We start from the raw sequence: 14,494 nt of genomic DNA, 5'->3' as shown, positions 1-14,494 counted from the left end.
ACCACCCATCTACCCATCCATTCTCCATTCACTCATCCATCCATCCATCCACCTATCCATCTGTCCATCCATCTGTCCGTCCGTCTGTCAATCCATCTGTCCATCCACCCATCTATCCATCTGTCCGTCCACCCATCCATCCATCCACCCATCAGTCCATCTCCCATCTAGCCATCAATGCACCACCCGTCTACCCATCCATTCTCCATTTACTCATCCATCCATCCATTCATCCATCCATCCATCCACTCATCTGTCCACCCATCCATCTGTCCATCCGTCTGTCCGTCCATCCATCCATCTGTCCGTCCATCCATCCGTCCACCCATCCATCCATCGTCCGTCCGTCCACCCATCCATCCGTCCACCCGTCTGTCCATCCGTCCGTCCACCTGTATGTCCGTCTGTCCACCCGTCCATCCATCCGTCCATCCATCCGTCCATCCACCCGCCCACTACTCATCCATCCATCTACCCATTGATCCACTTATCCATCCACCCACCCACCCGATGCTTACTGGATGCCTAGGAGCTGGCTCTGTTCTGGGCAGTGAACACATCAGGCACACCCCCACCTCCTGAAGCCTACAAAGTAGAGGCTGGTACATGGCTGGCAAACAGCCACAAGTACCAAAAACACAGCATTCTGAAAAAGGACAGGGTAGCCGGGGAGGAGGCACCTGTAAAGGCGTGGAGCTGAGTCAGAAGGCTGATAGGAAAACTACGGGACGGCACCTCCTGGGGGAGGGGAGAGCCCCGACACGGGGCACCCGCAGCTTCTGTGTGTAAACACACCATGGCTGGCTCAGCTGCCAACAGTCTGGAAACTGGCTTGCAAATCTAACAGCCCGCTCCTACACGGTGGTGTGCCACCAGAGCGTGCCCTCGGACTGGTGGGGCTGGGACTCTGCCTTCAGGCTGAGGGACACGTAGAAATAAGGCACTGCCCTCAGCCTGGCAGGGCCAGGTCACGGCTCTCAGAAGGGTGGGGAGAGGACAATTCCCTTAAACTAGCATGTTTAGGTCACTGCCATCAGACTAGTGGGGTGAGGGACACTACTCTCAGACTGGGGCGTACCAGGGGCACCTGGGATCCTGAGCTTTCTGGCAGTAACAACAAGGCCATGGCAACTCACCCTTCCAAGACACCTCCCAGGCTGCCACCCCATCTTGTGCCCTCCCAGCTGCAACCTGGTGCCCCCGCTGCCTATCACCTACTCGGGTGATAGGCTTGGGCCCTGCTTCTTCCAGAAATCCTTCCCAATACTCTGTCCGCTCCTGCATCAACCAGGCTGGGTGAGCGACCGTAAAGGCCCCAAGTGTCCCTCTGAAAGTGAAGCAGGACCACGGCTGCCCTGTCTGTCTCCCTGCATCATGCTGTGAGTGTTCAGTGGGAAAGGTTGTCCTCTGTCCCCGATGACCAGGCCCGGGGTCCGGCGCAGGGAAGGGGGCTCGGGCAGTGCAAGTGTCCCCATGCCCAGTGCCAGGGAGCAGGCTGCCGCTGTCTGAGGCTGGTCACCCCTTCCGCTGTGCCAGGTTCTTCCACTGAGACTTGGGTGGGTAGATGGGTGGGGGATGGATGGGCCAACAGATGGACAGACGGGTAAGATGCACAACAGATTATAAGGGATGCTGTTGAGGCCAACTCCCAGGTGACGTGTGGCCAGGAGGCCCTGGGGGACACAAGCTGCCTGTGAGCCCCGTCTGTGCCTGGGCGTGGTCTCCCTTGCCAGAGGGACAAGATGGGCAGCCATGTCTGGCCCCCAGAATGTATCAGAGTGGGCTCAGGAGTGGTGCCCCCAAGCTGGAGTGGGGTTCTCTGGGCTCTTTTTGGCTGGGCCACTGAGCCACTCAGATGTTGTCCCCATCACCTGAAAGACTAAGGACTTGATTCAAGCCACCCAGAGCTTCCTGCACCTGCAGAAACCTCCTACCCATCCACTGCCCACTGGGGGCAGTACATCAGCTCGTGCCCTGAGCTGCTCACAACCCCCGGAGCCCCTCTGCAGGACAGCCGGGCACTTGGGCCCTCCCCGGGCGGGCTGGGAGAGGCTCCCTGATCCCTGCTCTACAGGGGCCCCTTCTCCCTTTGCGGGCAGACCCGTCGGCACATCGGAGTCCCTCCACCTGTTCCACACCTGTCTTCCCAACTGGAATGTAAGCTTCATGAAGGTAGGGACCGTCTTCTGTCACGTTCACTGCTACCCCCAATCCACCCCCCACACAGGGAGTGACAAGGGAGCTCACGCCGGATGCTGAGCCCTTCCCTCTGATGCAGGGCCAGGTGGGGCCGGGCGGGCCGGGTGCCTGCCACCCCGGGCCCCCCGTGTCCCCTCCTCTGAGCTCACAGGAGCCCAGGGCTTGTGGCAGCCCCGCCCCAGCCTGCTGCTCCTGGGGAAGGACCCGAGAGGGACCAGCAAGGAGGCCACAGAAGCCTTCTGTAAGAAAACCAGGCCAGCAGCAAAGACAGACCCAGCACGCGGCAGGCATACGGACTTGCTTGCCGTCTCGCGTGCATGTGAGGCGCGTAGGGTTGCTGGCACCTCACCTTAGAGAGGAGGAAACGGGCCCAGAGGCAGGGGCAGGCGGGGCTGGGGGTTGAGAAGGGTGACGGGGGGGGGGGGGGGGGGGGAGCGCTGAGCCCCCGCCGGGGGGCCGCACCTGTGCGCTGACGTGCCGACGGCGGCACAGCCCAGCCTGGGGACCGCGAGCGTCCCTGAGCCGCAAGCCAGCTGTGAGAATGAGTCGGGTGGGAACTATTTCCCCGAGTAGGAATCAGCCATTCCCATCGGCTCGGGACCCGGCGCTGCTCTGAGACTTCACTGAATTAAGGCTCCGCTCCCGACCACCCTGAGGAAGCAGTGTCCTTACCCCACCGCACGGGCGAGGAGACCCAGGCACCGAGGGGTGGAGTCAGCTGCCCAGAGTGCCAAGGAGGCCCCCGCCAGGACTCCAGTCCCCTGGCATGCAGTACTGACGTGACACGGACATGGGGAACAGCAAAGACAGCCAATGTGGGGCATCCAGAACCCGCCTCCCTGAGCGCCTGCCTCTGCCAGGCTCAGGGTCACGGGGCCTGGCTGTGAGCCGAGGACAGGTGCACAGGGCACGAGGGGCCTGGAGGGGCCTGGAGCGGCAGGGAGGGCTCGGAGGGTGGACAGTGCATGAGCTGAATGTGGACGGCAGTCAGTCAGAAACTAGGCAAGTCGGGGGAGGAGGGTGACTCAGGTCACCAGGAGTAGAGGGAACCTTCCAGAACACTCTCGGCAGGGGAAGGACATGCTCAGATGGGCTGCAGACGGCAGGGCGACAGGAGCCCGGGAAGCCAGCAGGTGCCACCGCCACGGTCTTGCAGAGGAGGGTCAAGGTCAAGGACACAGACTCCAGGGAGGGAGTTGCCTGGGCTCCAACCCCGGCTGCCTGCTGTCCTGTTCGTCCTGGGCGCGTTAGCTGCTGCTTCTGGGGTCTGGCCTCAGCATATTCGTCTGAGACGCGGGGAGAGCAACGCCCGCTACCTCCTAGGTGTGGCCAGCTACGTCAGCGGGTCAGCGGTGTTGGGCCTGGACGGCGGGGAGGCCAGCTTCTGTCAGGTGCCCAGGGACCGTGGTGGCGGGCGGGGTGCGGTGACACCCGTGTTACGGACACGAGACCGTTCAGCTCGTCGGCTTCGCCGTGGGTCCGCTGGGGAAGCCGTACGTTTCGGGAAGCACGCACCTCCCCCCTGCTGACGACTCCCTAGGATGAGCGGTCCCTGCGCGTCCCTGGCGTGTCGGGGTCTCCTGTCTCAGGCCCGATCCTGGATGAGTCTGGGGTTCTTCATTCCTCGTCAGTCCAGATCGGGGTCACTTCGGTGGTGCTTGCGGCCTGGTCATTCTCTCTGTTGTTCGCTGCGTCACTCCCCTCCTCACACCCACCCTCTCCAGCTCCTCGTGGCCACCGGTCTCGGGCCCATCTCGTCCTCCAGCACAAGCACCGGGTCGCTCCGACACCGCTTAGTGCACGCTCCCCGGCTGATGATGCGTCCTGACAGCCGTTCGCTTTGAATTCTTTCCTTTTTTTTTTTAACATTTATTTATTTTTGAGACAGAGAGAGACAGAGCATGAACGGGGGAGGGGCAGAGAGAGAGGGAGACACAGAATCTGAGACAGGCTCCAGGCTCTGAGCTGTCAGCACAGAGCCCGACGCGGGGCTCGAACCCACGGACCGTGAGATCGTGACCTGAGCCGAAGTCGGACGCTTAACCGACCGAGCCACCCAGGCGCCCCTTCTAATGAAATCTCATCGACGGACATTCGGAAGGTAGAAGCAAGGACCGGCCTTGGGTGGGGGTGAGCGGCACAAGACGGCTCTCGCGCAGACGCCAGCTCACCCCTGGGACGGGGGGAGGTTCAGAGCTCGCGGGGAGGCTCTGGGCTGCCGCGCTCAGCCTTGCGGCCCAGGGCCGGGGATTCAAACCATGGGCTGGCTGAGCGTGAGCAATCCAGCAAGAGTCACGAGGGTGAGGAGAGAGACTCAGGGAGACAGGTCCCTGGGGACCCTCCCAGGCCATGCCGCCCTCCACTCCCCCCAGGCCGGAAGCCGCACGGTTACGGAGCGTGTGAACGCACCCGTCTGACCCACGGAGGTCTATACCGGCAAGACCCACACCCCCTTCCGGAGACTTGCTACAGAGAGAGAGAAACATCCCGCTGATAGTTTCGTTGATTGCACGTTGAAAAGATACCACTGAGAACACACCAAGTTAAAATACGTTATTCAGATGGATTTTGTCCCTTCTCGAATTTTGACGTGGCCACCAGAGTGTTCACGGCTGCATGCTCCGGCCAGGACCCCGTCACGCAACGCTGCCGGCAGGCTCCACCCGCAGGACCAGACTTGCCTTTGAACAAGGCCCGGGGCCCCCTCAAGTGTGGGGGCCCCAACCCAGGCCTGGGGCAGGCTTCTTGCCGAATCCCCCCAGGCCAAGTGGGCGGCGGGACACGGACGCCACCTTCCTCAAGCCACCTTCCTCAAGCTCCCTGGGTTCGGCAAGCTGCCCGGATGGGTGGTGGTCCCCACAGCCTCAGGCCGGGGCAGGGGCAGCCTGGATGCACGCCGGCCCCTTCTAACCCAGAGAGTGACCGAGCCACAGGCCGCCCGGCTAGATCTGAGCTCCAGGGGGCAGGGCTGGTCTGCGTCGGACGGACGCCTCTTCAGGGCCCGGAGCAGCGCCTGGTAATGGAGGTGCTGGCGCAATCCTCACTCATCGAGCGGCGGGCCGGCCCAGGGCTCCTCCTCCCTGGGCGTCTGCGTGACGGGGCAGGACGTGTCGGGAGGGCTCGGGCATCCACCTGAGCTGGGAGCCTGCTCGGAGAGCCCCGCCACACTCAGACGGGGACACGGACGGACACACACACACACACACGCACAGATGTGCGCGTGGGGCAGACGAGCTCTTCCAGGGGGCCCTGGACCGGGGCGGCCCGGGCAAGCGCTGGATGAGGCCCACCAGGGGGTCCCCGTGCTCAGGAGGGCCCTCCCCTCCCTGCGAACCACCACCCCAGCCCCACCACCGCTGCCCTTGCTCCTCGGGGCACAGCGGGGATGGGGCATGGTCTCCTCCCCAGGGCCCCATCCGCTGGGGCTGACGGGGAGGTGCGGGCTTGCAAGAGGCGGGCTGCGGGGCTTGGAGGAAGACCCCCGCGAAGCACGGCGCCCAGCTCCGGTCCCCATCCGAGGGGTCCCCTGGGACCCACGGCACCCGAGGACTCGTTCCACCCCCCAAACGCCAGGCAAAGCTGCCCCACTCTCCCCACAACAGGGCGGGCCACACTTCTGGCCCTGGGGCCACATTCCGCTGGAGCCCAAGCCTCTCTCTACCCCAGGCCACGCAGGGGCCCGTGCAGGTGTGTCCTTTGGCCAACGAGTGATTCGTAACATTAGAATGAGCTGCCAGTTCACGATCTCCAAACCCACAGAAAGACCCAGATTACCAGCTGCCAGACACGTCCAAGGTGTGGCCACACAGGACCCTCATTTCCTCAGGGCGACGAGGGCGCCAACAGCCCCCCCGCCCCAGGACACAGCCCACGTGGTGCAGCCCCTCCCCCCCAGCACGTGGTCGTCTCCCCAGAGTGCACTCCCCTCGGGGACCCGTCACTTTGAACCCAAAGCCGGCTGCGGCCACGGTGTGGGGTGGGGTCCCTTAGGGCCTTGCGGGGGCCCCTCTGGGTTCTCATGGGACAAGAGCTGCTTCCTCAGCATGTCCTCAGGCAAGGAAGAGCAGGGGTCCGAGGGCGCCGTGGGTCACCCATGGCGGCGTCGCTCCAGAGGGGAAGAAGTGGGCCCAGCCTAGGGGGGCTGCGGTCGCCTATCCTCTCCTGTGGACCAGCACCGTTTCCCCCACATAGGCACTCAAGTGCCAGGGCCAACACTCCCAGAGCGGAAAGGCCTAGAAGGTGGCGGCGGCATGGTTCACACCTGCCTGACCCCACCCACGAGCCTGCACAGAACCAACAGGGAAGATTCCAGCACTGCGGCCCTCAGGTCAGCAGGGCTCCGGGGCGGGGCGAGGGAGGGGCGGTACAGTCCACGACAAGCCTCCGAGGCCCCTTCTGCAGCCCCCAGAGAGAGACCCCTTCTAGAGCAGGGACTCCGAGGAACACGAAATGGTGTGAGGGCCGGGCCGGCCACGGAGGCCTGGACGGCAATTAAGGCGAGTGCGGCTCCCCACACCCCCCAAACACACATCACACAGCATGGCGAGCCGTGTCCAGGCCCTGCACCCCTCCCCGGGCAGCCCCTCCCCGGGCTGCTCTCCTGGTGCTCAGCAGGTGTACAGTAAAGGGAGGCAAGTCCAGATGTGCAGAAAACCACTTGTGGGAATAAGTCAGTTCACGTATGACACACACTCACTGATGCTGTTATAAAAATAATGGCACGGCACTTTTTATTTTCTTTAATCAGAAAAATAAGCCCCGCGTTTCTGGGAGGGAGACCTGGGTGAGGACCAGATGCCTGAGGGCCCTGCTCTGGGCGGACCCCACACCCAGCCAGCCAGGACCCCAAAGGGCAAGAGGGGTGGGGTGGGGCACCTCCGAGGCCTTCGCAAACAGGATCAGCACGCGAGTGGCCGTCGCAGCCCCGTGAGACTGGGCGCACAGAAGGCTGGCGGGAGCACAGCCGGGCCACCCTCAGGGGGCTGATGCTCTCCAGAGAGGGCTGCGGTCCCCTCTCCCAGAGACCCTCAAATCCCGGAGAGTCAGAGCTGAGCCCTCGCCTCACGCCCAGGACTCCGGGAGCACCAGTGTGGGACTGCCCCGAGCCAGGGGTCTGGGGTGAGGAACGGGCGACCCCTGAGCACAGGTGTGGGGTGGGCGGAGGGCAGGCAAAGCCCTGTAGTGTGAGGTCTGTCCCAAGAGGGAAGACCCTGGGGGGCTGGCAGCTGACGGCTGCACAGGCTGAGTGGGAGGCCGGGAGGAGGCGCTCCGAGAACAGCCCGGGGCCCTCCTGGTCCAGAGCTGGGGGGATGGGACACTCTGCCTCTGCTTCAGTGCTTGGCCTCCTTCAGTGGAGGCGGGGTGGGGGGGGGGGGCCCTCCTTGTCACCACCAGTTCCTAAGTGGCCACAGACAGCCTGAGCGCCCTTGCGTCCGTCCCCTCCCTGCATTCACAGAACCCGGGAGGTGGACACACATCCCCACCCTGGGCTAGAGGGGAGGCGAGTGGGACCTGTGGCCAGGCCCCAGCGGAGCCCGCTTCTGGCCTAGGGGTGGGGGATGCGCGCTGGCCGGCTGGGTTGGGGCCCAAGGAGCGCCAGGCCTGCAGCTGGCAAGCCCCACGGCACGTATGCACACACACCACGTACATGCACGCACACGCTGCACACAAACACTTGAGGGGCAGCACACACCTGGGGCGGGTGTGCACAAAGACTCCGACACAAGGACACGTGGGCACTTCGGAGGCACAGAGGCACCGAGACCCCCTGCGAGAAGCCTGAGCCCTCGGGGGCAGCCGTGTTCGCTCTCTTAGGGGCGTGTACATCACAGGGTAGCGGGCACGATGGGGGCGGGTGTGGCGGGGGGGGGGGGGGGGGGGGGGAAGATGCTGGGGGTCCTCTCCCCTCCTCCTGGTGCAGGTGGGCCTCAGCCCGGTGGCGGCTCTGCAGGGGGCTGCCTCTGCTGAAACCTCAGTTTGCAACCACGAACGGCCCGGCCTGTCTGGCGAAGGCCTCTGGCCAGTCTTGGCGACACAGGTGCCCAGCACAGCCACACCCAGGGTGGTACAGAAACCGGGCATCAGGCTCCAGGGCTCACGGATGGGGCCTGGCGGGCCACCGCAGGGGTGGAGGACCGAGTCCGTCGTGACCTCAGGGGCCTGCAGGGCCGGCCCGCTGCCAGGAGTGAGAGCTGGGGCTGATGGGCCCGCACCAGGTCCAGCAGGGAGCGCCGCGGCTGGCTCAGGGGCCCCAGGAGGGGCCGGCGGGGCGGAGCAGGCCGGCCCAGGAGTGACGGGCGCTCAGGGATGGGGAGTAAAGGCTGGGGTTTGCAGGGCTGGCCGGGGCCCAGAAGTGACTGCAGGGGCTGGCACGGCTGCTTTGGGCCCAGGAGTGGCCGCTTTCGTCGGCAGGGCTGTTCTGGGCCCAGGAGTGGCCGCTTGGGCGGACGAGGCTGTTCTGGGCCCATGAGTGGCCGCTTTTGTTGGCACGGCTGTCCGGGGCCCAGCAGCGAAGGTTTCGGGGGGCCAGGGTGCTCTGGGGCCTCAACTAACTGCTGGGGCTGACTGAGGCCCAGCAGTGACCCCTGGGGGTGGCTGGGCTGGCCCAGGAGGGACCTCCGGGGCTGGCACGGGGCTAAGAGCACCCGCCGGGGGCAGCAGCACTGGCCCGCAAGTGAGGCAGCGGGCCGGCGGCGTGGACGCAGCAGGAGGAGTGACTGTAGGGGCCGGCCCCGCTGTCCTGAGGACGCCCGGCTGGGCTGGCCGCGGAGACAGGGAGCCACCCATGACCGCAGGGGCCGGCAGCGGTGCCAGAGGGCCAGGAGGGACCGCAGCGGCCGGCAGAGGTGGCACGGGGCCAGCAGGGACCGCAGGGGCCGGCAGAGGTGGCACGGGGCCAGCAGGGACCGCAGGGGCCGGCAGCGTTGCCTGGGGCCTAGGAGCCCCCAGCGCGGCCGGCAGGGCTGAGCCAGGAGTGACCGCTGGGGCCGGCAGTGCTCATCTGGGGCTGGAAGCAGCCGCTGGGGCCGGCAGGGCTGACCCGGGCCCAGAAGTGACCGCCGGGGCCGGCAGGGCTGTCTCGGGCCCAGAAGTGACCGCTGGGGCCAGCTGCGCTGACCCGGGACTGGCGGCTGGGGCCGGCAGGGCTGCCCGGGGTCCGGGAGAGCCCGACGGGGCTGGCAGCGCTGACACGGGGCTGGGGGTGACCCCTGGGGCTGGCTGGGCTGGAGCTGCCGCTGGAGCTGGGCCGGGCCGTTCTGGTCCCAGTGGCTGGCTGGGAGCGGCCCCCCTTCTGGGGAGCACACCTGCTGGAAGAAAGAGCACGTGTCCACCCGGGCAGGCGTGCCTGCACACCCCCCGACCAGCCCGGGGCCCGGAGACATGCTGCCCCTGACCAGCAGCCCAATCCCCAAGGGAGCTGAAGGGGAGTGTGGAACAGCGAGAAGAACCCCTCTCTGAAAAGAAGGCGCGAACCAGCGAGTCCCCGAGGAGGAGAGCAGCTGCAGGACCGAGCCGGCACCCGGGACACAGCCCCTTGGTCCCAGGCTCCCCGTTCCATCCCGGCTGGGCTCTGGGGACAGCGAGGACGGCCCCTCCCGCCATGGGGGGAGGCCCCTGGGCGGGGAGGGGCTGCGGAGGGGCTGCTCCCCGCACCTGGACCCCTGACCGCGAAGTCACGTGCCCCCCGCCCCCCCCCCCACAGGTACGCTGCGCTCCACAGACGTCCAGCAGGCGGAGAGCACCCAGCACTGAACCTGGCCCCCCGCGCATTACAGACACGCCGGACACCCCGTGGTCGGCGGAGCCTGACAGACGCGATGGGGAAACGGGGCCGGCCTAGCAGCGGGTGCGCCCTCCTGCCCCGAGTGCACGCTCCCCCACCCCCAGTGCCTGCGCTCCCAGCCCGGCCTCTCCGGCTGGGACCCACCGGGGGCGGGTCTTCCGTCTGCTCGGGCCCCGGGCTCACGGTGAGCAGCTGCCTGGGGCCCCAGTCCACGTGTGCCCTGCACCCCCTGCCCAACAACGATGGAGCACGTTGCCAGGCGGGCCCGGATGCCGACGGTGGTGTCCAGGTGCTGGTGTGGCCCCGAGGGCACGGAGACCGCGGTTCTGAGTGGGGGCGGGGCCCGGGGCTCACCTGCTTGGTGGGCTGCAGGGGGACCTTCTTCTTCCCCCGGTCGCAGGCAGGCTCCAGGTCCTGCTCAGGGCTGCCCATCTCCAGGGGCCGCCCGTTCTCGCTTGGTTCTGCAGACGGGCAGTTTTCTGACTCACGGGGCTTCTTGGCAAGGCGACGCTCCCATTTCTCCTTCCGCTCGTGTGGCTTCAGGGCCATGTCCTTCTGCGAGTGAAGAAGGACAAGGCCGGTTAATTGGCAGTGTCATCCCTCCAGTGACACCGTGTCAGGCCATGCCGTGCTGAGGGCGGGCCCCGGGTGCGTGACCGCACCCGCCTGAAGGCGCCAGGCCCCCCTGCTGGGATCACAGCTCAGGAGGAGGGGCGGACGGGGCAGGGAAAACTTGGGTGGGCCTGTCAGGACAGGTGGGGGGCAGGGGGAGCTGCAACAAAGCTGCATAAGGGAGCAGGCTTCCCAAGGGGCACCACCTGGTCACGGGGGGGCCCTGATCCTTGGCCCAGAACTGGGCGGGTGCCGGGACCAATGGCTGCACCGGCCCTGGTGAGGCGCAGCCCCCGCCTAGGGTGCCCTGGGTTCCGGAACTGCAGGCCGTGGCCACAGCACATGACGACCGGCCCCGGGGGCAACCCGGGGATCTACTTGCCCGCCCAGCTGCACGCAGCCTGGCACCCTGATATCACGGAGGCCCGTCTTAGGAAATCAGTCCCAGACTCGGCCGGGTGTGCAGACCTCCGGGGACCCCAGGCCCCTCCCTAGAACGGGGACTTGTGCCCATCTCGTTCGTAGCTGCGCCTGGTGCCCAAGGCAGGGCCCGGCACGCAGCGGGTATTTACTGAGCATGTGCCGTGCAGATGCCAACAACAGCAGCAGCCGGCTCTCTCTCGTGCCCCCCGCGGGGCCCCGCACCACCGTGCACTGCTCCTGCTCTGCAGAGGTGGTCCCGCACCCAGCACACCTGCAGTCCGGCCAGTGAGCCCAGAGCCCAGGAGGGCCTGGCATTGCTCGGTGGTGGGCAGGTAGAGTGTCACCCGCCACCCTCCCGCTTGGGTCCGTGGGGTGGGGTGGGAGGCACCGTCCCCACTGGGCTGCCGAAGAAGAGGGAGGGAACCGCAGAAAGGGACCCGGAGGGTTCTGAAAGCATTCACCCCAGGGGGAGGGGAAGAGGGCCCGGATGAAAGTGATGCCCATGGCGGAGAGGCTCCCCCACGTCCCAGGTGACACCCTCACGTCCCCACAGGAAATGCTTCCTGAGGCCTCTGCTCTCGGGTGGGCACCCGGCCACCGCCAGGCCTCAGAGGCCTCAGCCCACCCGGGCAGGTGGCAGCAAGAACCAAATTCCCAGTCTGTTGCGGTGCCCTGGCCTGGCGACGGAGACAGGGACACGCTGTTCCTCGTCCGGCGAGGTCCTCCGACCCAGCGCCAGCGGCCCCACCAGGCTGGCCGGACTAGAACCGTCTGTCCGGGCACGGAAGCTCCCGTGACTGTCCCGCCCCATGTGACTCCACAGCCTGGGCCGGGAGCAACCACGCACATGTGGGGGCGGCAGACCGCCCTCACGTAGGGTGGGACACCCCACGCCCCCAGGACTCTCCTGAGGGGCCCGAAATCACAGTCACACGGACGGAGGACAGCCCCTCAAAGCCTCTCATGTCTGAACTGACGCTAAAGGCCGAGCGTGCACCCTCCTGCGCCCCTCCCCGCTCCCTAGGGCCAAGGGGCAACGGGAAGGGAGAGGGAGACCAAGCTGGCACCCGTCCTGGGGCACCTCTCGGTCAGGGACTGTCCCTCGCTGAAGCTCTGCCCTAAGTCTGATGCCCACCTTCACCCAGGCTATAGGGCTCTGCCCAGAGCTCCGCGGGCTTGTGCCACAGCAGCGAGTGGACCCTCACTTCCCGGACGGGACAGACCCTTTCCCACGCCCGCCCTCTGGAATCTCAGACCCCAGGGACACCGCGGGTCGCTGGCGTGTCTATAGCCTGTCCTGGAGTCCTGGGCACAAGTCCTCGTGCCCCTCTGAAGCTCTTGGCGCCCCTGCCTATCTCAGCACACAGGGGCCCCACACCCTGACATGGCGGCCCTGCTCACACCGAGACCTCCGCGCTCCCTCCCTACCCGTGGGTATCAGGCGGACTCTGGACTCCGTGGCCCCCCCCCCCCAACATCTGCATACACAAAGCCGGTGCTCAGCACTGACTATGCCAGTCCAGGCACCAGTGACCAGCTCAGAAGGGAGTTGGCCCAAAGGGACAGGAGGGCAACCCAAGCAGGGGAGCTGAAGGGAAGGGCCCACTTGAGAGCTGCTTAGGGAGGACCCGTGGGAGCCGCCCAGAGAGGAGCAGCCAGTGCAAAGGCCCTGAGGTGGCAAGGAGCTCCATGCTCCCTCTCTCGTGCCTGCCTCCCTGGCTCATACAGCCACAGGCGTCCCTGGGGAAGAAAACCGAGGCAGTCCCTCCAGGGACGGGAAGGTCTCGGTAAAGACCGCAGCCCGCTCTCCACGTGCAAGGCTCTGAATAGTCATGGGCTCCTGGTGCCCCCACAACACACGAGTGCCGTGCCTCCTTCCAGATAGTCTGGCTCCAACTCGTAGCTTTCAGCCTCCTGCCCCGGGTCGCCGTTGCTGCTAACAGGCCGTTCCCTCCCACACAGGCCCTAGAGAACAGCGAGGCCCCCACCGGATGCTGCCAGTCAACTGCAGGGTGCCAGAGCCTCAGAACCTCACCGCCCCTGCCTCGGACACCCTGCCCGGCCCCAGCCTCCCATCGCGGGACAGAGGGTGGGCCCAGCAGGCTGTGTCAGAGCCCACAGTGCTGTAGGGGCGTATCGGCCAGGGCTTTCCAGAGAAACAGAGCGGCAGGGCACGTGTATGTGGGGAGCCTCGCTAGGGGGAGCCGGCCACACAACTGTGGGGGCCCGGATGCCCCGAGGTCTGGTGTGGATTCCCTCCCCGGGGCCGGAGAAAACCCCTGTCCCGGCTCGAGGCAGCAGGAAAAGCCGGGCCTTTCTGTTCTGTTCAGGCCCTCGGTCGATCAGATGGGACGCACACACACGGGGCAGGGTTCACAGATGTACATGCTAGCCTCGTCCAGAGACACCCTCACCGAACGTCCGGGCCCCTGGGGGACGCCGACCGTGTCAGGGCAGGTGCGGACACAACCCCAAGTGTGTGTGGACACGACGAGGAGGGCGGGAGGCGGAGGCATCCCACCACGCACGCACACGCACAATGCTCACACAGGTACACACTCGCACTCGCACAGCCCGGGGGAGTCTCCGAGCAGGACGGGGGGGGGGGGGGGGGGGGGCCTCTGCCAGGCCCGCCCTGTGCCGTAGCCCCACTGGATGGGCTCCGGGGCCCCACCCGGCTCTCCACGCCCGGGTGCGCGCACACCGCGCGCCCGCCATGGGCCACCCACACCTCCGTACCGCCGCAGAGAGCAGCCAGTCCCCCCCCACCCCCCCACCCCAGGTTCCTGGGGGCCGCCTCCTCCTGCGAGAAGTGGGCATCCTGCCCCTGCGTGACTCCACACGGCCACACGGCGGCTCCTGAGTCACGGTGAGGTGAGTCCCCCGCAGCCGCTTGTTCTGACGGAAGGAGCAGGAACGGCTTCTAGGACCTTCCCACCAGGTAAGCCCACAGACACGGTTTCTGGCCCGGGGGCCAGCCTCTGAAGCCCCCCCCACCCCATCGGAGCCCTGGGCGGAGAACAGGCCGGCCGCGGGGCACGCCATCGGCACGAGCAGAGCCCGGCACGCGGGACCCGTGGGAACGGCCTGCCCCTCGGGGACACTGGGCTGGGCTGGGATCCGTCTTTCTAAGGAGCACTTGTCATCAAAACAGACACAGCAGGATAGATGGACGGAAGGGCAGACGCGCTGCAGAGCACGTGTGGTGAACCGTCAACCGCAGAGCAGAGCGGGCCGTGGGCTCCACGAAGGCCTCCGCCTAGGCCCTGCCTCCGCCCCTCTGTGGCTTCCGGAATGGCCTCGGGGCAACTCCAGGCCACCTCTCCAGACACACCCAGTCACCACATCTTTCACAAGCCATTCAACGCCTCACACCTTCTGTATGCTTGTGTCTTCTGAACAACAAACCGGGAAACTAAACCGTCACAACCCTTCACAACCCTTGAAGTTATCAGTGACGGGGCCTCCCCCCCCCCC

At 66.3% G+C, this 14,494-nt stretch overlaps 1 protein-coding gene across 1 annotated transcript in view; it reads right to left on the bottom strand.

Annotated features, from left to right (window-relative positions):
• Nucleotides 1–2,728: 2,728 nt before the first annotated feature.
• LOC125915067 (translation initiation factor IF-2-like) overlaps nucleotides 2,729–14,494 on the bottom strand; it is a 24,021-nt gene continuing 12,255 nt past the window's right edge. Inside the window, exons 2-3 of the mRNA XM_049620708.1 lie at nucleotides 10,337–10,537; nucleotides 2,729–9,503 (exon numbers count right to left, since the gene is read on the bottom strand). Of these exons, the coding sequence (XP_049476665.1) occupies nucleotides 8,280–9,503; nucleotides 10,337–10,531 (1,419 nt within the window). The 5' untranslated portion in view covers nucleotides 10,532–10,537 and the 3' untranslated portion in view covers nucleotides 2,729–8,279. The remainder of the gene's footprint in view (nucleotides 9,504–10,336; nucleotides 10,538–14,494) is intronic.

The sequence above is a fragment of the Panthera uncia genome, assembly GCF_023721935.1.
Source record: "Panthera uncia isolate 11264 chromosome D3 unlocalized genomic scaffold, Puncia_PCG_1.0 HiC_scaffold_9, whole genome shotgun sequence".
NCBI classification, from domain to species: Eukaryota; Metazoa; Chordata; class Mammalia; order Carnivora; family Felidae; genus Panthera; species Panthera uncia.
The sequence above is the reverse complement of the archived record's forward strand: the minus strand, read 5'-3'. Positions and strand labels throughout refer to the sequence as shown.